The 25,142-nt window shown below is 40.5% G+C and overlaps 1 protein-coding gene across 3 annotated transcripts in view; it reads right to left on the minus strand.

Annotated features, from left to right (window-relative positions):
• Positions 1 to 25,142, minus strand: part of GRHL2 (grainyhead like transcription factor 2) — a 68,928-nt gene that overhangs the window by 40,144 nt on the left and 3,642 nt on the right. For 2 of the 3 annotated variants that reach the window (XM_088060726.1, XM_088060721.1), the window contains exons 2-6: positions 12,580 to 12,769; positions 9,586 to 9,653; positions 7,648 to 8,032; positions 5,110 to 5,162; positions 1,752 to 1,908 (exon numbers count right to left, since the gene is read on the minus strand). In XM_088060726.1, the coding sequence (XP_087916852.1) occupies positions 1,752 to 1,908; positions 5,110 to 5,162; positions 7,648 to 8,032; positions 9,586 to 9,653; positions 12,580 to 12,769 (853 nt within the window). The remainder of the gene's footprint in view (positions 1 to 1,751; positions 1,909 to 5,109; positions 5,163 to 7,647; positions 8,033 to 9,585; positions 9,654 to 12,579; positions 12,770 to 25,142) is intronic. The other variant, XM_088060731.1, reaches the window with a different exon arrangement.

Here is a 25,142-nt window from a genome sequence, read left to right on the forward strand (position 1 = left end):
TCATACAAATTAAAATTAAGTGAAAATAAATCACAGAGAACAAAAACGTCTCTTTTAAATATCCTGTTTTACTTTCACCCTGAGACACACTAAGCACAAAAAAAAATATCACTATCAAGCTGCTTTATAAGCCGAGGAGGTGTATCACAATTGATTCATCATCTGTGTCCCCCCCAGACAGCCACTACCATAACTCTTCATGTACTCTGTGACCTTCTGCATTCCACCAATAAAATCTGAACACTATCACCACATCTTCCATGTCTATCTAGCCTCTCCATGGGCACAAGGCAGTACACACCATGGAGGAGTCCTGGGTTATGCCTCTACATATTGGCTGAACATCAGGTGTGTGCAGCTAGCCAGCTGATGCACTAACCAGGACTGGCCATGCAGACCACCAAGGGCACTGCTAATGTTTTTATGAACCACTTACAGGGAACTTGTATAGGTTTAATACCTTCAAAACCTCTTGCCCCTCTGTTAGCTTTGGATAGAACTGTCAGTAAGTTCAACAGGGCCCTTGAGTAGGGCTCTGGAAAACAGATATTTTAACATGATTGTGAAAGTTGCACATGGTTTTACAACTTTCTGTCAACTACATCCTCCAGAAGGATGTGGTCTCACCTCTCCTTTATAATTTCCACCTTTCTGCTGCCACAGCTTCAAAACTCATGTGGCAGTGCACAGAACCAGGCATATGTGGACTGGTTTTCAGTCAGAACAGTGACTTCCTGACTCCTGTTTCAGCTCTACAAGTGCTAGAGCTGGAACCACAAAATGGGAAGGAATGGGTGGCAGGGAAAGAGATTGTACAGCAACAGAGACGTCTTACATCAGATTCAGCCAACAGCCTCATGTCCTAAGGAAACCAGGCTAAAAATTAACTGCTAATTGAGGTTTCCAAATCATTGCCTCTGTTTAGGAAGAATCTCTCTAAACTTCATGTATGATAGAAACATATAGGTTTGTTGTCTGCTTCACTGCTCACATTGACTTTCATTGGTTCCTTTGACTAGTCACAACATTTTCAGAGTGCTTCATGTATTTGGATGGAAACATTTTTGCAGCCTCATACATATGCAGCCCTGCCAGCTTCAGGGTAAAATTTACAGGGCTCATTGTTCATTTCAAGGTTACTAGGTTAGGATTTGTTAACTCAAAAACATTACCAAGGAAATCAGGAGGCCCATTCACCAGGTAGATGTTGCTGAATACATAAACTACAGTTCTATGCATAGAATCTAAGATGCAAATCATTCATTGTTACATTTCTGGATGAATATCAAGTGAAAGCTCACAGTTATACAATGAAAACTACTTAAAATTTATGTCACAAAGGACGGATTCAACTCTTCATGTTTTCTCTGAAATGTACTGGAAAGCAGCTGATGTAGTGCACCAGTGAGTGAAGATGGAATACAGAGTAGATGAAGCAGATCTTGGACTTCTTTGCTTTAATCATGGCAATAAGTTCACCAGTGTTAAGTGTAGTATCTGTGTAATCACCATTCTGCCAAACCATAAACTGAGGCTATCATTAATGCATAAGATGACAGTCTGAAAAAACTGGACAGCAAAACATTTGTTACCACCATCAATAGGGTGCTCTCACACCTTTACATTGAGCATGAGAATAAGCTTGTTCTGTCCTTCCCCCAAGAAAACAAAATAAAATTAAAAGCCAATCAACCACAACCATATCTATCTGCAGAGCTCCATTCCCACCTAGGAAAGAAATGGGACTATACCCTGACTTTGCTGATGGGATGCCGGAAGCACTTGTTGTCACCCGTCTCACTCAGGGTGATGGCGTAGAATTGTCCTTTGTTCAAGTAGGTCATGGGTCCTTCCCCTTGCTTTTGACGCAGAGACTTGGTAGCTTCTAGTGTATACTGAAAAGTGCTGCTGAAAAGACAAGGAGAGAAACACCCACAAAATCCACATCACTTTCTCCTTTTCTCTTTTATTATGTAATTATTGCATTGTATAAGGCATAAGAAGCTAATGACAAAATTCCAGGCAAATGTCACATGGCAATTTAAAATTGCAATTTTCTTTTTTCGACTTCATCAGATCCCGCAAAAAAACTGTAAAACTATCTGGACTGTAAGTTTCTTGGATCAAAGGCTAGAATCTGTACTTTCTCTGAAAGGAACCATTATGAGTTATGAGGCTGTGCACCTCACAATGAGATTTACCAAGAGGGTATTCTGTATGATTTGCAGGATGTAATCAACTCCACATACATTTAAACTTAGAAGTGTTGTAGAAAGATAAATAAATAAAGATAAATAAAGAAATAAATAACTTTTCAAAAAACCCAAGCAGAATAAAACATGTTGCAAAAGATGGACACAGAGAATGGAAAGTCCAACTGCTACTTTCAGCACAGTTCAAAGAAGGAATAAAAAGAGAAGGGACAGTAAGTTCTTTTGTTAAAAAGACAACATGCAAATCAAGGTTTTTAGAAGCTTTCTTTTCAAAATTAGTCAGAGTGGATGAAGTGCCTACATTTAGCTTTATCTTCAATCAAGTAACTTCTCTTTAGAAAAAAATCAGGGAAAAACAGCTCATGTGTTGAAATTTTAGATTTCAAAAAGACCTTCCTTCACAGAAGAACTTTCCAACTTCAAAGCACTTCTGAAACCATGAAAATGTAAGGCTCCACTAACTAGTGAACAGTTAGCTGGAAACAATTCTCACTGAGCCTCTTCAGCCACCACCTCAAATAATGGGTTTGAACCATAATCCAATAAAAATGGTGCCTGCAGCTCATCATATTCTCTTAGGTCAAAATAATGTTGGTCTTGCAAAAAAAAAATAAATTTCTAACTGCACAGGAACCTTAAGGCAAAGAGTCCTTATGAACTGGAGATATGGTGGAAGCATTTTCACAAAGATTCTGATTCAGCAAAGTATTTAAGCAGTGCCAGAGCAGAACCAAAAGGAGGAATACATTGGTCCAAAAAAAACAGTATATCCTTAACTTTCTAATTCAAACAAATACTCGGAAACATCACAGTACTGCCATAGCAATATAAAGGGAAAATAAAAGATATTTTAATTATCCAATGGAAAAAAAACCCACAACAAAACACATAATTCATAATTACATTTAAATCCCCACTCCAACAGACGGTAGAAAAACCCCAAGAGATCCAGTCTTTTCATCCAAAAGGAATTTCAGACAGCTTCGTATCAATTATTCAGTCTAGCAGCAATCATTCAATCAAATGAAGAAGACTTCTAAGTGCTTCTTAGCTTACAAATTAAAATCCAGTCATTTTTCTAGTTGCTTAAAAGTTACAAATCAACTCAAAACTAAGGTAAAAAACACTCATCTATACCTATCCAACCCGCTGATGGCAGCACTGGTGCTCCCACACAATGCAGCTGCTGCCACCATGAAGGCTCTTGCACAGCGCAAAGGCAGCACAAGGCACTGCTGTCCCCCCTACTGTGGCTGTCTTGTGTGCAAGGGGAAACAGAGGCACTGCCAACACTGGCAAGTGTGGACCTATCTGAGTGGGCTGGAAGAGCTATACCACCAGTGCTGCAGAACCAGCATCCATCCTGCTGCACCACTTGTCCTACAGATGGACCACCTCTTAGAGGTAAGGGCACAGCTTTGATTTAGCATCACACGAAGGGACTGCAGGTTGCATGCTCAAGACCACTTCTTGACAGACGCACTGAGTGCCCTGGGAGATGTGCCTCAAAACCACACACCAGACAGCAGAGCTAACAAGGATGTGTGCTGAGAAGGGCTTAGAATGATCAAAGTCAGACACAGTGCCTTAACAGAACTGCCTACAGACTGCCATGGGCTGGTCTTCTGTTTCCTGGCATTCCATATGATTCAGTCAAAAAGTGTAAATCCCAGACACATTGCACTTGGCCAATTTTGGAGCCTCTGTGTAGTACCACTTGAGAGTTTTATTTTTGTTTCTAGCTGGCAAGAAAAGTATACCCTATAGCAGGAAGCTTACTCTCTCTCTTAAAACTTCATTATTTACTGCACTCACTCAAATTATTATAACACTATTCTGAACCTCACCATGACTCTCAACTAAACCCCTGTGTAATCAGTAAGAGATCTGCTAGCAGGCTTCCAATTACTTTGATATTTATCACTTCCTTTTTCAATCTGAAGTTCTCATTTCTGAGCCTTCTACTCAGTTTACTTCTGCAAACTAAATACATCTTTCCTGGGAGTTTTCTTAACGAGCATTCAGAGGTTTCATTCTTAATGTGACCTGGGCTGTAGTATGCAAGACTTAAATGTGTGAGAATTGTTAACAACAACAATGCTTCGGGATTCAATTTTACAAATGTTCAGTGTAGTGAGCAACCTTTGCTAAATATCAGTTTCATATCTTCCGTCTATCTAATGACTCACTGCGGTTAATGATTGTTTTAACATTCTTCAGAAAAAATATCAAGCTGTAATGAACCTTCACTATAGTCGCAGTCATACGCCTAATCCACGAAAACTACATAAGCATGTTCCTGATTCTAAAGTAAGAGTAATCTCTCAGATATAAACAGAACCATTCACAAGAATGAAATAAAGCATCAGTTAAAAACTTTAGTGATTACAGTCTTTACTAGTTAAAGGGACACTGCAGTGTTTTCCCATGCTACATACACATTTCTTCTGTATATTCTGTGCTTAGGCAGAATAGTATTCTTTTCAAACTTTAATTTTTGTAGGTTTTTCTTGAAGCATTTCAACTGTCCTGGACATTTGACTTGTGCATTCTGCCCTCATTAAAAGATTTTTCATGACCTGGCTGTCAAAGCTATACTCTTTTACCTGGGAACCTCTCAATAGTTTTAATCTTGCATATCTTGGGCAGAGGCTTCAGAGGAATTATGAGTTTAAAGCAATACTGAGGGAAGGTAACAGAGCAAGTTATAAACTGGCCAGATCCGAGAGCTAACGTGAGCAAGAGAGTAAGGGGAGACTAATGCTTGGCAGTATTATCAAGGGAGCCCTGCAGGCACCCCAGGGTGAAGAAAAGAAGGGTGGGAAGTAGACACAGGCAGCTACTCAATACATTCCTGTCTGATGCCAGTCAACACACTACAAAGCTTATGCCATACCTTGTTTGTTCATAAATATATTCTTCAGCCCCCACTGACACACTCCGATACTTCTGAAAAATAAGACAATTAAATACTGTTTGATAAAATCAAAATGCAAATACCAACAAAAGTGTAACAATATTTATTTAAAGACAACTCAAAAGAAACCATCAACCATTTAACACTCAAAATACCTAAAAACTGGAGTGGATATTAATATGATAGCCACATTTTATATGAAGCTTAGAGCTTGACATTGTAAAAACACACAATTTACTTATCTAACCTCAAAGAATTTGTTTACACTATAAAGAACTAACATGCTAAGCACAGCTAAACAAGAAAATGAAAGAGATGAGAACAGTATATTTATAATTGTTAGGATTGTATCCGAAGAACATAGCAAGCAATTGACCAAAGTATCCACTGCCATAGATGTGGCTATGGATACTTTTGTAGATCAAAAACTCAGCACTCCTTCAGTGGGAACACAACTAAGTCACTCCATAAATGTTTTGAAACCATTTATAAATATGCATTTATAATGTGTTTGACAACTGAGTAAGTATTAGAGCAAATCCAAACCCAGTCATTTATACCAGTACTTAGGAAATACTTTGCAAGCACTTATGAAAACTAGTAAGAACAACTGCCTTCCTACTTCTGACTTTGCCTAAATTTCCTCTGGTATGTTTTGACATTTTACCTTATAGTTTCCTACACCTGCTCCATCCAGCAGTGCCTACGCAACAGTGGGTGCAGGAGTATCCAAGCACGGCCTGAGGTTTGGGCAGTTGAGAAAAACAATGGGACAGGCTCAGGGCTGAGTGAGGCTTCAGCAGGGTGGCAAAGCTCTTCCTGCTCCCAAGCCACATGCATGTGAATACTTGTGGCTAGAAGACCACCAACAGTGGCCCACATCTTCCCTGAAAACTATGGCTGGGGACCTAACGTCAATTTTCCAGTGTCCCTCGTAGAATTAATAGGGGAGGTGAAGATGGAGAGGAGTGAGTGCACTTAGAAAACCACTCCATCCACTTTTGGCAAGCAGATCTGAACCAATTCTTTCTCTACAGGCTGCACAGAAATCCTGGACAACAAGTACTGCACCCTGTTATCAATCAGTCATTTTAAAAACGTAACAATATATTACCATTGTAATAATATTACTGTAACAGAGAACTTGGGATACAAAGCAAATATATAGTTGTAAAGTTCCTTTTTACGTCCAAATTTAACAAGTTTGCATATTTGACAGCTATCTGCACAGGGCAGATGGACTGTTTGGAAACCTCTCAGCAGCATGTCCCAGAACAATCAATGTAATGGAATTACTCTGCTACAGCTCCCCAGGGAAAGCTATGAGTATGATTCCAGAAGAGCCATTTACCAGTACAAGTAAAAATAGCCAAACTAATATTATTTGATAATGCAGAGCAGTGTCTCTAATCCAAGGTTTGATCCTACTGATTTTAAAATGGGAATCCAGATTTCTTCATTATTTATTAATTTAGTTGACCTACATGTGTTCAATATCTGAAAACGGATTTCACCTCCAGGCATCCTGGATCTGTGTTGCTCATGGAGACAATGTACTTTTCTATAACACATGTACACAAACATACAGTAAATTTCTCATATACTCAATCAGGGCAGCTCAGCCTTAATGTAGCTTGCCTCGTACTTTTGTTACATTTAAAATTTTGCAGAGTTGGGAAGAGAAAAACCTTTGGGGAGTTTTACCATCTAATATCTCTAATTATTTGCAGAGGTACTGTCAGATTTAAATTGTCTTTACCTTTCTACAATTCCAGCTTGTTTGCATTATTCTGCAGCAGGCAAAAGCAGCCAGAAGGTACTCACCATACTAAAGGTGACTGTAAAATTACTTTGGCACAGCATTACTGTAAAATAATTAGAAGGAGCTCTCCTTGCCTTTTTTCTCCTCATTCCTGCACATACACATGCAGTTGTTTCTTGTCCGCTGAATTCTGTTCCCCTCTATTAGTCTAACTCTGCTACTTTTTCTCACTTGCTTATGTTGCAGAATAGAGCTTAGTGCAACAAATAGCTTCTGAATAAATTACTTGGGTTTATCCAGCAGCATAGGCTGTTGGTACTCATTTGCATTTTCAAAAGAACATCTAGAATTTCCCTGTTACAAAGTGGCTGTTTCTTACTGTTATGAATAGATCTGAAGGCAGATCTTCTTAATGGTAAATAAATCTTCTTTAAGAATAACAACTATCTTCTACTTGACATAATATCCCCAAAGATAAAAAAAAATCAATTATTTATTTTTTTCAGAATTTTCAATAAACATCTTTTAAATTGTCTTCTGAAATGCCTCATGATGCTCCCCTATAATGAGAGCACAGACTGATGGGAACACAGCAGGGAGTAGATATTAATTTGTTGAAACAAGCATCAGTGTTCTTCTAATGGCTCTTGTGGACAGTTCAAATCTTCTTATCTTGTTTACAAGCTCAAATATCCCTATCTTGTTTACAGCTTTTTATTGTGTTCTTAGATGCTAATTTGAGGTGAAAAACTTACTTCTGTTCCTCCATCTTTGAAGGTGTCACTGTAGGTACTGTCAGGAGTACTGCGCTGATCATCTTTAAGATAATTTGTGTGGGGAGCAATGCTGGACACTTCGTACGGTTCAAAGATAACGCCCCGGTGCTCCTCATTTTCTCCTCTTGCATAGTGTGTTTGTGGGGTCATAAAAACAGGGGTGAATTCCTCTGCTTTAACCACAGTCACTGCAGACCCTGTGATGGGTGTTGAGCTCCCAGACACATTTGTGCTGTATTCCCTTTTGGATGACTCCAAAGGATCTTGGTTCAAAGAAAGGTTAACTGGCACAGTCTTCAGGACTTGCACACGGTTCTCTCCCACACTTAAGTTATTCTGAGCTTCCGTGGTATTAAGACAATTTCTGTGAGACAAAACCAAAAAATGTTATTAACTGTCCTGACAGAGGAAATCTCCTCCTTAAATAGCTTAATGGTCTTAGATGTCAGTGAAGATTTTTCAATTCTGATAACCCACTGACATAAGTAGTAACACCTTAACAAATACTAGGCAAAAGAAATTGTGAGGCAGAGAAGTCCAGAGCTCTATAACAAATGGGAAAAGATAATACATTTGATTTGCTTTGTCACAATAAATTCTGGGTATCCAGGATTGCTCTTGCTTTAGCTTATAATTGGGATGCAAAATCAATCCAGCAGCACAACAGCCTTTAGACACAAAATAAGAATAAAGAGTAAGGCAGAGCATGGACTACTCACAGTAGATATTTTGCACATAAAACAGGCAGAATATCAACAGCAAAATTCATACACTGATGGGATGCTCTTTCAGGTTGTTGCCAGGCCACTACTGTTTGCTTAACTCTGGTACCAATGCTATTCTACAAGAGCAAGCCCAGGAATTCCATTGTAGCAGAGTAGATCAGTAACTACAGTGGCTGCAAGGTAACCTCAGCAGCATTCCCACATCTACCCACAGTTGCGCCTGAAAGCAATCTGATACGCTGATAGTAGTTACACTGACATAAAATTGTTAACTCATATGACTCTTAGTAGGAATAATATTGCTTTGTTTTCAACCCAGGAGAAATGCTCTGACACTACCATTCCTCTCTCTTGGCTTTCCACTGAAGGCCAGTTTTGTCAACCATACTCAGTTTAGGAATTGAACATCAGGAATTTCTCTGGTGTTTGTAGAAGAAAAACTGTCCAAAATCCATTTCATAGCCTCTTTTGAATCAGTAAATTTATACTACCACCTATTGAAACAATTACCTTATGAACAGCTAGTGGAGACCATCTAAGGCTGTCACAAATTAGCTACATTGAAATAAACATTGTGTAGCTCATCTCTGACATAAATTCATATGGAGATACCTTCCAGTATGTAAAGACTTCATTGTTTCTACCAAAATATATACTCTTTCTTTTCTGCAGGTCTTAATAAGCAGTAGGCAGCTTCCTTCGACTCAAGTCACTTTTAGCTTACAGAGAAAAGCTGAAATCTGAGAGAAGTGAGAAAAACATTCTAAGCAAATGATTTTAAGAGAGTTACTTTATTTGCTGGGCAGATCCTAAGTTATGTAAAATATAACTCTATAAATGAGGCTACTGAGGCCAGACTACTCACTTTTTGCCTTACAACAAGAAAACAAAAAAACAGCCAATAGCCAACTATCAACATAATCTGATTTTACTAATCTCAACAGCAGCATTAAAACACCAAACACAAAGTGAAACTCTCAGCTGCTTTCCAAACTGAATGTTTGAGAATACTCTCCATTTTTTCTAATCAATAAAAAGTAAAAAGGAGTAAAATGTGCTTCCCAAAACAGCCTTCATATTCTTTTAACTTTTGAAATAAAACCATAAATCCCTCAGGGTCTCACAGTTCCTGCAGTTCACAACTGATCCACACTTTTAGTAGCTGGGTGTATGATTTTGAATAATACTGTACCTTTTATCTTGGTCTTCTTGATTATCACTCACTTTGTTAACAGACAACAGCCTTTTATCTCTGGGAACCTGAGAACAACACCAGGCATGGGGTCAGGTAAATGCAACTGTCAGGCATTTGCAGCTTCAGACTGCTCTACTGCAACAACTAGAAAAATGTAACTCTATCAGTGTTGTCTAGTTCACAGATGCCAGGAGATGTTTTTCTTTGTGAGACTGATTGTGAAAAGAAAGAAAATTTCCAAAGAGAAAAAACATAGGAATTGTTTTCTTTTCTAGTTCTTGGGCATACCAGATAGGAGCAAAGCACTTTTCTTTATGTCCTATCTTTTGAATATCAAGCTAGGCCATGCTATCTCAAAATCAAAGCTCATATTATTCCAAAAACACACACACATTTTTCACTGAATAAAACAAGATGAGAAGATACAATGCTTTGATGAGCTTTGTGCTGAGACCATTTTAGCCCAGACAAAAAAGGCTTTTCAATTAAACCATAAGCACCAGGTAAGTCCTTCTGTTAGAGAGAAGCCTGGAGAGTGCAGGACTCATACCAAGGGAAAATTTGTGGATCTTTTCCTTTCCTAGTATGGGGACAGGTCAGGGCATGCTGATATGTCACCAGAAACACTAACTTCTGCTTTGCTGATTGCATCAACAGCTATAAGAGGTAAAAACCCAGTCAAATCTGGCCCCTTGGCAGACTCAGAATTGACACCAAGTGACTTAAAAGATTTGTATTCCCACATACCAATGTTCTGACACCAGCACACATATGAAATCACCAAAGGCAAAGTTGCTGTCTTGACCATATTTTTCTTTTCTTGATGAGCCATTAATTTGGGAGCTAAAACTCCTATCTTTTGCACAAAAAGACATATCCACATCATCACAACAATTAACTCAGTATTAAAGAGCAAGAATAGACCTAAGAATGAGCCAAAGCAATGCTTTTTACTTTTAAATATTTTAAAGAAACATCAGAAAAATATCCAACTTTAGAGGAAAAACAGTATTACAGTGCACTCCAGTAGCCAGTGATAACATGAACAACAACTACAACAGCACAGTCACAGAGTTCTATTCAGAGCTGTTCTTTCTTTTTGGGACATCTCTTTTCCTTATTAAGCATCTTGCTGGTTAAAAAACCTCTTTCATTTATTTTTTGAACTGGGATAAAAGCCACAGTTTACATATGTTGATTCCCCTTTTAAGATTACCTATTTATCTCTGAATGAGGGTCTAGGTTTAGGTGAATATCACTACAAGAAAAAAGAAAAGTTTAAAAAAACAAACAATTAAATTCAAATAATTTCTATTGACAGGAAAAAGTAATTTAAAAGTATTATCTTGTATGTCAGAACAAATGAGCCAGATTATAAATAAGGACAATTCAAGAGTCTGGTGCACTGGAAGTCCACTACACTTCCACATTACAGCACAGGGGTTAAGTTTTAAGTTTGTGTTTGGGAGTATCAACAAGAGTTATCATTTCTTCCCTATTTAAGACAAAAATAGTTATGACTGAATGCTGGAAATGGTTATGAGATGCTAATCCCACCTTATTCCATCAGAACCCCAAGTCTTTTGCAACTGCCTGGAACAAGGAGCAGATATGTCTTTTAGAACATGGTTTTCAGAAGGAAAAGGGCTATTTTCTGCTTTTATTACAAAAATCCATCAGATTAATGAACTGCTACATACAGCAGTATTACTAAGACAGAAGCCAATACTCCAGATGCTCATACACATCCTGAATTTTATGAATCCATATTAATTTCAGGCTCTGGCACTGCGGTAACTACATCAAGCAGAGAAAAGGACTATTTTTCTTTCACATTGGCAACAGTTTTCTCAACTGACAACACCACATAAACACATATCTCTTGAAATATAATCAGCAAAGCAATTAAAACAATATTTAACCATAAGGTTGGTATATGGCATCTTCCCTACAACCTCTTCTCCTGAACACTCAGTGTCACAGAGATTAAAACGAGGAGTCAATTAATTTAAAGCATTTATACTAATAAATACTAAAAGCAAAGGTTTTTCATTCCCATTCCTGTTACTTCTTCGTGAATTACAAGGGGACCTAGCATTGCTGTACTGGCTTTCACAGAAGATCATCTGTGCAAGGTAGCCATAGCTGACTTCAAGGGTATGGAGAGTGTTCTTTTCACTGTAACTATGTCATATTCTAGTGCTTGGGAGGCAACACTGATTCTGTTTGCAGGGTACCAAGGGGTCAGCATGGGTTTCAGAATGACGTTTTACATTACACAGAGATGCACTCTGTACGACTCTCCTCTGATTTCAGCAAAAATCTCAGACATAGCTTTACTTAAACACTATGAAATATATATGTTAAAAAAAAAAAAAAGTTACCAAAATTGTATGTAAAGCCCTGGGTTTAGAATATGACAAACTGCAACTGTGTCAGTGCTTTTCCTATAAATTGACTTAGATCTCTGGCTCTGTGTCCAGCTCTATTTCTGTCCTGCAAACTTCCAAGTGCAAGGGCCAGACCTCACTGTTTGTATACAGCCTGCTGCAATCATTATACAAACAAAAATAACATGGGAAATTGTCAGATGAGAGATACCCCAGGTAAAGAGCAAACTAAAACATGTGTGGAATGAACCAGAAGAACAGACAAATGTACAGATGGACAAGGCCTCTCTTTTTATACTTTTTTGAGAATATTTCAAGTATCAACAATTGTTCTTGCAAAGGAAGAGGAAAAACACTATGCTCAAAAAGAAAACATCGTAGAAAATTTAATACAGGAATTCCAATATTGTTTTTTTCTCTCCAGAATTAAATACATCAAACTGTTTCAGACAGGCTTCCTTTAAAGGAATGGGTTCATGACGGAAACATTAGAGAGAGAACAAGATGCAGTGACTTCTGTCTTTGAAAACTGGCTCTTTTGATGCCTCTTAGAGTGGTCCCTGCTAGTGCAGCAGGGAAGGATAATGACAGAATTACCTACTTTATAATAGTCATACAATAGGCCAAGAGCAGCAGCACTGTCCTCATCACCATTTATGCTCATCATAGCCTTGGTAGCTGCTGTTAGGGGATTCTCCAAATACGACTTCCAGGCTTCATCTTCACTGGTGTAGGCTCGTCTGGTGTTGAATGAAGTGTCATTTGGCACTAAGGCCACAAGTCGCTTGTTACTGCATAGACAGGAAGAATAAAATTGTGATCCAGAAGGGATTACTTTATTCACAAGGCATGGTAAAGAACATCAAATAGCTCAATTAAAGTTATATGATTACATCAAGCAAGCATGTCTGTATTACACTTGGCGACATAAATATTTATCAGTATTAGCTACCTTTAGTACTTAAAAAAAATGCGTGCAGATCTTGTGATACTAATTCAAATGTATTTTTACTAATATATGGATAGAGCTACAAAATTATTTTTAAACTATTTGGAATAGGAATGAAGCAACAATATAACAATATTTTGCCCCAGTATTTTTGCTACATGTACACTTGATTAAGGAAAAAAATCCAACATGTAACTAACATAAGACATGAATGAAAAACAAGAAAAAGCATCTAATACTAATCTAGGGTTCACCCAAACAGAGTACAGTTCAATATTATTAAGTGGGTACACCTTAAAATTAAGCTATTCTCTGCTTTTAGAATGTGATTTGTCAGTAGTTTCACAGAAGTTTTCTGTAACCAGACATGAGCAATAGGTCCAGTGGATGGAACAGAAGTAAACATATCTGGTCTCAATTCACACTTTATTACTCATCTAGTTATAAACCCGTGGTAACACACACAAGACCATTAGTGAGTGGCATTTGCAGTAAAGCAGTTTCCTCCAGCCTGAAAGTGCTACAAACTGACCAGTGCCCATGTATACTGCATGAGAAGCTGCTGCACCACAGCTATGGCCAAAATTTCCAGTATAATGGAAACATAAATGAAGATAATAGCACCTGCTTTTGCCAACTGTTCAATAAACTCATCAATACAAAAAACTGCATATGAAAAAAAATAGTTGCAGGACTATTACATAAGGTAGACAAACAGATTAGGCCTGTGAAATAGTGGAGTGAGGGGGTGTGCTGCTTCATAGGTATTACAAGAGCACTGTCAAGAATTGTGGCTCAAGTTACAAGTATGACAATGAAACTATTGCACCTTACAAATTTGAAAGCTGCGGTGATGGCAATATAACTAAATATCAACCTAACTGGTAAAACTAGTAGTATTCCTGGTGATCTTCATAAAACACTTTTTGCCATCTTCCACATATAAGCCAGTTTAGTAGTCAGCCTCCTCTTTCTGATCTGCCTTACCTGCACCAGCTCCACAGCTCTAACCCAACCAACTGCTGCTGTTGCACAGAGAGTGGCATTTAAACTGTGCAAACAAGACTTTTATTTGTTTTCAGAAACAGGATTTGATAAAAGCACAACTGAATCCACACAGTAAAGGCTCTTGGATGCTGGGAGAATGCCTTGCCTGGCCCCCAAGCCGCAGTGACCAGCAGAAGGCTGGGGCATCGCCAGAACTCTGGTGTGGTGCAAGTCCAACCTGAAAAGTGCATGCTCCAGTGTTTAAGGAAGAGGAGGGGGGATGGTGGAGATTATAATCTCTATGGTACAGAGCACTGTTTACAAGTTTCTTTATTTAATGAAAAACAAAAGAACCCATCTGGTACACAGAACACAATTTGACGAACTCTGTGGGGGAAGACAGCATTTCATAGCTTTGTATCAGAAAATACAGGCAACTACAGTACCGGTTCTATTCTCCTTTCATATAAAGTAAGTGGATTTTTGGAAACTTCCTTTTTTTTTTTTTTTTTAATTGAGAACTCTTCTGCCTGGCCTTTTGCTGAAGATTTTCGTCCTTCTTGTTTTCATGTATACATTTGTGTTGTTACAGGTTTGCTTCAGCAAGTGAAACTGAGCATAAATTAGGAGCCTAAGGAAATACAGAGAGAGCTGCTAGGTCTGCTTGCCTTTTCAATACCGCATTGTTAGCAACTCAAATCAGATTTGCAAAAGCCCTGCTGTTTGTGCCAGAGGTAGCTGAGGGCCTGTTTCCACTCTGGAGTAGTCAATTGTCCCTGGCTCAGAGGACATTATTCCAAGAAAGGATTCTCCTTTCTTCAACAAAGCTCCCCTTCAGCTAAATCCAGGTTGTTTCACCGCATGGGCGGCTGCCCATTGCAATGCAAAAAATCCTGCTCACCCTTCTTCCTGTAGCAATCTTCCCTTAAAACCAATAACTGCCTTTTGTTACTTGGAGCACTCACACCTGTGTGACAGTCATAACTGATTTATGAGCACTACAATCAGACAGCAAGATCCCTTTAAAAACACACCTTCTATAACTTGGGCTGTGCTAGTCTGTAAAAATGCTGGAGGGGAGGAGTCAGCCTCTGCTGCTCTAACTTAGCCAAGATGATCTTAAAGCAATGACCAGAGTGCAGTCTTTCAGAGGTGCGTATCTGATTGTGCTGGGGAGAAGCCAAAGCAAAGGGGATAAATGCTCTAGAAAGAGCAGCTCAGTAAGTAAACAGTTGGGATGGCTGGAAAGGCACAGGTGCATGGACCTAGAGCCTTCCCAACATCTCTCCCAGAGCATGTTTTTTTCTAAAACTCAGATTTTTACATTTGAAAAAGAAGTGTCTGTCTCCTCTGCCTTGAGAGACTGGTCTGTAGCATAATTAACTGACACATTCATTGTGTTTACTCTGCAAACAGACTGAAACAATAGCACTAAGAAAAATAAAAAACTTCCTCATCACCCCTATCCCTGTAATCAGCTCTGTGGGAGGTTAATGGTCAGAGCTAATTATCATGATTTAACATAGTCAATCATTTCAAAGATTATAGCCAAAGCAGTCAGCCAAAACAATTTGGCTCACTTAATAGAGAAGTTTTCTTTAAATAAGGCCATTTGCATGAGAGGGAGAGTTTCTCTGAAGAAATAAGACTTGTGCATGCACACACATCCCCTTTCCTTTTTGCACAACTGCTAAACCTCCTTGGACGATTGCAGCTAAATGTGACAGAGAGGTAGCAAGTCCTCCATAACCAGAGGAGATAAATACATTGTATTTTAATATACACCAAGAAAATCCAACACCCTAAGTGAGAATCTACACAGGTCAGCTTCCCTGATCTTGTCTGTCATACTTCCATGTCAGGGCAGCCCCAGCTGTTCCAGCTGTGCAACTGATGACAGCTGGAAGCTGGGGAGGAGCTGGGAGAAGAGTGACTGGTGGTATCTGGACCATGTGGAAGATAAAGGGTGACACCTAAGAGTAAGAGCAATCCCACTGTAGAGCTGCTCTGACCATCCCAGCTGAAAGAAAAGGCCAATTTGGAGCCTGCAATTAGCAGATCCATAGAACTACGAATCTTATCAAATGCTGCAAATCCATCAGTGACCACATCCACCAAGAACCACACACCTTAAGAAACAAAGATAGGCCAAGATTGCAAGACTCCCACTCAACCTGACCAGCAACACCAGCAAATACCCTCTGTAGGCTCAGTCACACCTAAAAACCTGTGAAAGAGCAGAGAACAAGAGCAAGCCTTGCTGTGCCCATTCCTCACCCGGCCAACCACCTCTCCATCTGGGAGTCAGGATGTATGCTAACCAGAACACAGCTGAGAGCTGCAAGATGAAAGCACACCCTCATTTCATCAGCTCTTTACCAAGAGCTGATGAATTTAGGATTCTTTGTGTCTAAAAAGTAAATGCTTCCTTTAAAGCTACTACTTGAGTTCCTCATGAATGCAAAATGTTTCCATTGTTTTATGTCAAACAGTAATAAGTGTGCAAGAATGAAAGATATTTTCTGGGCAATGGTCTAGCTAGGAGCTAGATTGCTCTGACATGGGAGCATTTATGTCAAGACTACACTTCCGATGGCCTTTATTTTGCAAAATCTTTTTTTTTCTCCCCACCACTTAGAAGAGATTTTCCTGTTCATACCATCCAAAGTGATTTGTGTGTTTTCATAAGACATACATAAATTTTCCAGATTAACAGTAGTTACAGTGATTTTTTTTTAACTTTTTTACAATTAAGATTATGGAATTTTATAAAACCTACACAAGCATAGTATATAAATTTGAAGATATCTAAAACTTTGTTTCATTTCAGTTACTGCAGTACAACAATATAAACTGGAGAAGTACATTGTACTTGACATCAATCAATCATCTAAATGGAAAGGGCCAGCCTTTCAAGCTCGGATTAAAGATAATGAACATACACCAGCCAGCCCTTGGGGCTATAAAATCCTACTACAGGCAAATTCCCACCCAACTTGATGCATTTTTTGAATTAGTTTACAATGAATCAGAATGGCCCATTAACACACTCATGAACAGTGGTAAAAGGCTTGGTGATCAGAGCTTCCTTTTTATTCAGAAAGATGTCCTGCCTGCCAGTCTCTCAAAACCAATTTTGATGCTCAAGAGCTTTCTCTTGAATTTGCAAAGCTCAAGCAGCCCTCAGCTTTTCAGCTACATCTGCCACTGAACATAGAGCAGACTGATGCAGCTATGCTGCATCAAGTACATCTGCATCCTGTTCCATCATAAGCTGAGTATTACATCCTGATCGAGTTGGCGCCAGTGGGAAAGAAAGCCTCTTCCTACCTGCCCCACATCTTTTACCTTGCCCAGGATATTCAATCCTGAAATCCAAAGCAGATTGTTTAGACTACCAAGGTGGGCACCCAGCCCAGGCATTTCCATTTTTTAACTGGGGGGGGGGGGGGGGTGGGGGGGGTTGGTGGGGGTTTTTTACATTGAATTTGTCCCTAAAAAAAAAAAAAGTTACAATCAAGCTGCTCCATCAATATACCTGCAGACTTCTTCACCTCCTGACAATGCAGGAGGATTTTCCCCTCCCTGCAGAGGCTGGATGCCAGACGGGAACACACAGGCAATGTGTGTGAGGCAGAACGGGAGAGGTTCCAATTCCCAGGTTTCAGCCCAGGCCTGAGCTTGCTCATTCTTACACATGTAAGATAAGAGCACCAAGCACTTCTGCACACATCATCTGCAAACTGTTCCTTCAAGAGAAGGGATACAAGGCTTTGGTCCATACAGCTATTATAAAGTATCCAGAAATTTTAGCACTAGTCAAATAACTGGAAAAGGCAAGACAGACTCCTGCCACCCTTGTTCCCAGCATTTCAAGGCCATAGGATATTTATCATTAAGTTCCTTGTTAGTTGCATGATAAGAAGGTGACTAGGGCAACTGTCTCCAGTCTGCAAATGCTGAAACACAAATTCTAAAACAAGATTCTAGGCAAAGGGACTTTTGTTGCACACAGGCATGCATCACACACCATGGTGCATTCTGGTCTTTCCTCCAGTGCAAAGTCAAAGAAATGGTAAACTTGTAGAACATCCATGTTTCATTTGGTATGACAAAAGAAGCATGTTCCAGACACATCCAAGAACCGCAAAAGAGAGCAGAAGTTCCCTCTTCAGTTTTGACACAACTAAGGAGGGCAGAGTATGATCATTTACAAACGTTTCAAACCCTCTGTAAGTTTATTTTACATTTAGACAAACCTTAATTCAGCTATATAAGACAACTATAAAACAAATCTAGAACAGATGTTTATTCAATTTGTCTTAAAACTAATGCACATACTTATGAATTCATGGCACAAAATTAAGTACTATGACCATTTAACATGCAGGACAGATCCCACAGAAGCTGCATAAGTTAAACTTCAGATTCCATATCACAAATTTCTGCTTGTGTTCATTACACAGAGAAGTATAAATCAAAGTTAGCCCTAGTGCTTGAAACCATTTGTTTCAAAGATTCTAATGCTAGTTTTGGCCCAAGTTTACTACCTTCAGAATACTACTTTGCCTACTTGACAACAAGTTAAAAACAAAACAAAAAAACAAACAAAATACCACCAAAAATCCCCACAACTTGTGTGGCTCATTGCAAGTTTTGATTTATTTAGTTAAAGAAAAAAATAAAAACTTGAGACTCGTCAGGATTTATTGCCAAAGGTATAATTAAATAGTTTGCAATACTGTTTTTTCAATTAGATAATAGGGTTCCGTTAAAACTACAAAGGAGTGCAAACATTTAACGAACAGGAAAATTATGGTCCATGTGTCTCAGCATTTTGCCTTTCATAGCTGACAATCACACCATTCCCAGAAGCACAACAGGTCTCCAAAATGTACTTAACCCAATCCAGTGACTATATAAAAATACAAATTAATTGAGAGTGAAAAAAAAAAAAAAAATCAAAGCATTTAGACCACCAGGAAACAAAAAGGTAAAATGCCCTCTGGCCCAGAAGTCCATACCAAGGAAAAAAAACCTCCCATTAAAGAGACTGAGTCATTTTGCCTTCTAATGAATGCAAGTTTGAGACTCCTGCAATTTTGAGACAATTTTACTTTTAGAGCACAAGAAAAATCTGAGCAAGATTACACACATGAAATGAAAGAAATTGTTTTACCATTACTCAACACTGAGAGGAAGTAAAATAATATATTAAGAATAGCAACAATGAAGGGCAAAACAGACTAGTTTAACAATTAGATGCCAAGGAGAAGTTTTATTTGTTTTTACTCTGAACCAAAATAACTTGAGCATGCAGTAGTGATCAAGAGATTAAAAGAAATAGGTGACTCATTAACATTGACAAAAAAATATTAACTATGTCAAAGCAGAAGTATGAAAAAGAAATCTGACACAAGGATTAAATACATACAATAAATGCCTACTGAGGACTAGTGTTCAAATAGGCAATTACTTACCCTATGACAGACTTTTCATACCTATGATTTCAAAGACATTTTTTTTGTTTCACCTGTAATAAAATTATTTATACCACACAATTTTTTGCTACTCATGTACTAAGCCTGTTGCTTTTATTTTTTTTAATCAAGACAAAGAGTCTCAAAAAAAAGACAGGTTTCAGCACATTTGTAAAAAAACCACTGACGTCAAAAAATGAGGAAAAGCTGAAGCTTTTTCTCAAAATTTCCTCAAAAAATAAGGAAAAGCTGAAGCTCACAGCATTTTTGCAGGAGCTGACAGAGTTGATCAGAATTAGCAATTATTTTGCAGATTCATGTCATGCCATGCTGTTTTCCTAAGAAGAGTACTTCAAGTGTGCATAGCACCCAAGGTTGTTTTAGCTGACTTGAAGCAGCTAGAAGCAGGCTGCAAAATTAAAAACAGGTCATGACAAGGCTGCCCAGACCTCCTGCAATTTAACCTGACCCTTGGCCCCGTGGTCCCTGTTCATTCACTGCTTCCACAGAGTTAATGGAAATGGAATAGTTACTGCACTGATAGCACTGATTGCTGTTTTTCCAGGATATTAAATCTTTTACACAGCTGGAAGGAAAACATGAATTCAACAAGGAAACCTGTGAGTCAAGATTTCCCACAAATATTTTTTAAAAGCATACAAACCCAAAAATATACTCTACAGAACTACTTAAATACATTATTATGGAATACACCATTGCCTCAAATCAGGAAAATTAACAAATCTATATATAAAAATATATAGCTATAAATATACAAATGCATATAAAAAAGAAACCTATAGACATAATCTTTGATGTTGGAGACATACTCTCAAGCTAAAGATATATTGCAATACCTGACTACACAGTTCAGATGTACTTAATATGGTTTCCTTGGTTAAATATTTTGTAAGCAACCACTGTCTCTTATGTCAGCACTGTAGAAGAACAGAACAGTATCCCTGTATAGTAAGATGTCTGAAATAATTACTTCTTTTAACTAGCTAGTACTGTCCCAATCACTGATCAAAAAGCTAATGAAGTTTCATCCCAGGATTAATTCCTAGATACACATTTGAAAGTGCTATTTTGTGTATGTATAAAAAAGGACAGCTTGATTGGCTGCTTCCTAATTAAAAAAACACAAAACTTGAGGTAACCACTGCACTGAATTAATATCTGTGAAAATATTTGGCAACAAATGTTAACTGGTGTAATATCATTTCCCCTTCAGATGTTCCAGCCAAAACAGGGATGATGATGTCCCTGCTGACCCTTCCACAGGGAAGAGGTTATGTGATCATTACAATCAAGTTAAAGTGACCTGGGAAAATCCTGTCCCTCCTCTTCAGCTTTGATCTTCAGTCTAGTCTCAGACTCCAGCACCATAGAGACAGCAGTGTAAACAGCAAGACCTAACCATTTGATACTTTTACTCCTTTTAGTTAAACTTATGGTTGCAAGTTCTATGAGGTTCTGCACGCTGAATTTCCACCTTCCTTGCAGAGAAATGGTTTTCTAGGGAACATCTGTGACAGAATGTCTGGCATTCAAAAAGCACAACAACGAAACACATCCAATTCCTGTTTCTCCATTCATTCCTGGATGAGTAGCACTGAAAAATTCATCTCACTGGATGCCCTATTCAGACAATCAGCTGTGGGGAAAAAAATATTAAGTGATTTGTCACCTAATTGTTACTTAATATCTGCTGATGAGAAACATGTTTGACCCTCTAAGAAATAATTAAGAACAAAATACAGAATCACATAGTAAATGACAAACCCCCTTTGTGATATAGCACTAGATGTCTAAGTTAAATATTATGAAGGCAGTAAATTTACACACTGAGGAGAAAACAGTAAATCAAAATTACCCTACGAAGAGCCCAAGATCAATTTCTGCCACAGATACTACCAAGCAGCAAGCTGGATGTGAACATGCCTCCACTGACACATGGGAACAGGTCTGAACCCATTCCCACCTACGGGCTTGCTCTCCGCTCAGTTATTTACCTACAAGCACATGCTCTGCTGCAGACCCAGGCTGCCCCAAGCCCTCCTTTATGTGGGCAGTCTGAGCATGCCCCAGCCCCAGCTAGCTGGTGTCCTGAGTAGCTCTGCACACCCTGGACTGTCGGGGTGCAGACAGGCAGCTGGCCAGCCAGCAGCGTACCACAGCAGCCAGCGTGCTGGGACGGGCCACGAGCCTGCTCTTCCTGCAACTACTGCCCCAGCCCACCTGGGCCTACACACAACTCCAGGAGCAGCAGGGACACAACTGTGGCATTTACAGGATAGACCCCAAATGGTTGTACAATTGCTGCTCCTCATTCATAGAAGTGCTGTCAATTTCTAAAACCCAGTTAAGCCTCAAGTAGTGAGCCTGCTGATTCGTTCCACTAATGCACTAGAGAGCCATGACTCTGGAGTTTTGTAGTGATCACTTTGTTTGTATACTACAAAAGAACAACTTTAGCCTATAAACGCGGAAGTGTACCCTAGAATCATCTTTTCACTCTGCAAAAGTGACACTCCCTCCTTCCCACCCTATGTCCCTCAGCCTTCATCAATCCCCAGGTTCCCCTCAAAGGATCTGGAAATTGGAAAGTAACGGAAGCAGCAGAGCAGACATAGAAAACACTCAGAGTGGGAGGGACACACATTTCCTTCTGCAGAGTTTGAACAGTTATTTTCTTAACACCTGCCATTTGCAGCACCCCTGCTGCATATGAAACCAGGCCGATGAAAAATGGATGTCAAAAAATAACCTCAGCTCTGAGCCAGTTCTTTAGCTTCACAACAGCTCTACTGACACAGCTGAGAGGGTGGAACAGAGGTAGGAACAAGTGGCCACAGCCTGCTTAAGTCAGTATTACCTCTGAAAAATGTGTGTGCAATCATGCCTTATCTCTCCTGACCCCAGAGTTTGTGGAAATAAGCAGACAAGACCCAGCTTAGGCAGAAAGACTAAAGGGAAAGACAGGGAGATAGTACCCCTATCTTAAGGATAGTCTACCGTTCCAAGCTCTTCTGTTAGCATTACAATCAAACACCTGGTTCATTAGCATTTTCACCTAACTGTCCACCTTCCTCCCTTAAAGTACTACAGAACCTGTCCTACCGCTTCCTCAAAAGAGAGACATTGCAGGCAGCTCTGTGCAGTAGTGCAGAAGGGTCTATCACCTCTCCAGAAAAGCCAGCAAGCCCCACAGAATGTGTTTTGAATGTGTTTTTCCAAGCTTTCTGTATCCCCTCCACTGCTTACTCCTCTATACCAGTAGAGGTAAGCACAAGACCCACAAAGACACGTCCAATGATTCTGGCAAATTAACTGACTTCAAAATAATGAGCTCCACTCTCCAGTCTTGCCTGTAGGGAAGATCTGGTTTTAAGTAAAAGAAAGGCCATGTGGAAGAGAATCATGTACTCTCTGGATTAGGTTCTAATTTGATATAATTAGAACCTTAAAAAAAAACCAAAAAACAACAACAAAAAACAAACAAAAAACCCAACAATAACAACAACAACAACAAAAAACCCAAAAAAACACTAAACACCAAAACCCTTCCCATGCAAGCTCCTCACACCAGTCTATTATCTCCTTTCATCTGGTCATCTCTTCTGGAAACAAATGTATTTGTCTTCTCATGTTACACTTGCCTATAGAGAGCACAGGGGATTTCTTTACTCTTCATTTCCTTTTCAAACTCTCACCTATGAATTTTCTAAACACCTTAACCAGAGACAGATCACAGGCACACCTGCAATGGAGCAAGTGCTGTTATTTGAGGTTGCGTACTCTACATTGCTCTTAAGTTCCTTACAGTGGTAACAGCAGCAGCACTACACAGAGCAGGGGATGCAGAGCGTTAATCTCCAGTCCCAGTAGCTTACACGTTTGCCATATTGTTGCTGTTGGAAAGGAAGGATAGTCCAGTATCTCAGTAGCACCCCAGACCCAGAGGGAAACCATTCTTGCCCTAGTTTCTGACATGAGTTAGGTTTCCTCTCCACTGTTTTTCTGATTCAAAGCCGACTATGGTGCGAAGTTGCTCTTCTGACGTCCCCCACCTTTCCATATTCCCCTCCCCCTAGCTGCCCTGATGTGCCACAGCCTAGTTTCTGGCTGCTGAAACTACTGGCAACCAGGCTTAGCCAGGAAATGTCTCATAAGCAAGCCCCTTTCCCCTTCACGCGTTCTGGAACTGCCCATTGCTTTGGGATGCCCTCTATCACTGCTTATCAGCTCTTCCACAGTCAATTTGGTTCCCCTCTCAACTGAACGACTGCTCTTTCAGCTGCTCCTTCACCCACCCACACCCCTCAGGGCTCTGTCCTGATTCCCCTCCTTGCACTTTTAATCATTTACTGCTCTAATCTGGCCACCTAAGGCATTAGTTCCCATCCCAGCTCAAATGAACTCCTAAACGCCACTCTCAACTCCTACGTAAATCAGTTTAATTTCACGTCAGTAGCTACCTTCGTACAATTCCACTGTCAACTGATGTTTGGAAAGGCCAGGCCTAATATTTTTGTTTAATCTTTCACCTCTGAACCGTCCTGTCTCTTCCCTGTCGGGGGACCCCACCCTCCTGTTTTCTTTTGTCGGGTAATCTTCTTTCACTCTTTGACAGGCAGGTTGTCACCAGCCTCTCTCCAACATCAGGCTCCTCCTCTCCACCTCCTTTGGCACAAAGGCTCTGGGGAGCCCAACCGGGGCTGGCACCTGAGCAACACCAAACGCAGCCGAGATCACACCCGTGTTTGGGGCACTCCTACCTGCACCGGAGCAGCAGTGAAACAAAACAGCCACCTCCCGCCCTCCATCTTCCTTACCCCGTAGCTCTCGCCAGCCGCCTCCTGCAGAAACACTAATCACCCGAGTAGGGAAAATGGCCTTCCCGCCTGGCTGCCTCACGGCGGCTCTGGGCGCCACGCCGAGCCACCCGCCGCCATGGCGGGAGCGCGGCATCGCCTGTGCGAGTTATTTACCGGGGTGAATAACCCAGCTTCGGCCTGGGCCGCCGGCCGAGCCAGGCTGGCAGGAGCGGCCTCCGCGCCCACCGACGGCTCCTGGCGGCGCTCCCCGTCCCGGGGACACCGAGATCACCGCTGGCCCCGCCGCGGTCTTGCGCGTCCCGGGGGGGGACCCAGCACCACGGCCGGCGGTCCCGGGAGACAACGGGAGTACCCCTGCACCGCCGCTCTGTCCCGGCCTCGCTACAGCCAGGCCCGGGCGGGAGAGGGGTTGCCGTGGGCCCGGGGCCGGCAGGAGCGCGAGGCTTCCCTCTCATCTTCAATCTTCTCCTTCGGCCCCGCTCCCGGGAAAGTTACTTTTTAACCCCGCCGGTCTCCGGGCAGCCGCGGGCCTGCCCGGGCGTCCCGCCGGGAAAACAAGGTCAGGACGGCGAGGCAGAAGGCGCCGCATGGAGCGGCCGGGGAGCACCTGGGCCGAGGCAGGGCCTTCCTCCCGCCGCCCGGGCCCCCTGCCCTGCCGGCCCCAGTCGAGGGGAGAAAGATGGCCGTGCTCAGCCCTTTGGGGATAAAAGCCCTTTGTTGCGCCAACACAAAAGCTAAGAAGAACTTTACGTCCGAGGCCTTCGGCAGGCGGAGGCCGCTCTGCTCTTCCAGGGCGAGGAGCTCTCTGTCACAGAAAGCGACCCTCGAGGTGAGGGAGAAGAAAAGAAAACAACACAAACAAATAAACAAAATAAAACTAAACTAAAATGGGAGTCAAACAATTAAT

Source organism: Pseudopodoces humilis, chromosome 1 (genome assembly GCF_049639895.1).
Source record: "Pseudopodoces humilis isolate 2021_Gansu_Grassland_sample_001 chromosome 1, ASM4963989v1, whole genome shotgun sequence".
In the NCBI taxonomy this organism is placed as follows: Eukaryota; Metazoa; Chordata; class Aves; order Passeriformes; family Paridae; genus Pseudopodoces; species Pseudopodoces humilis.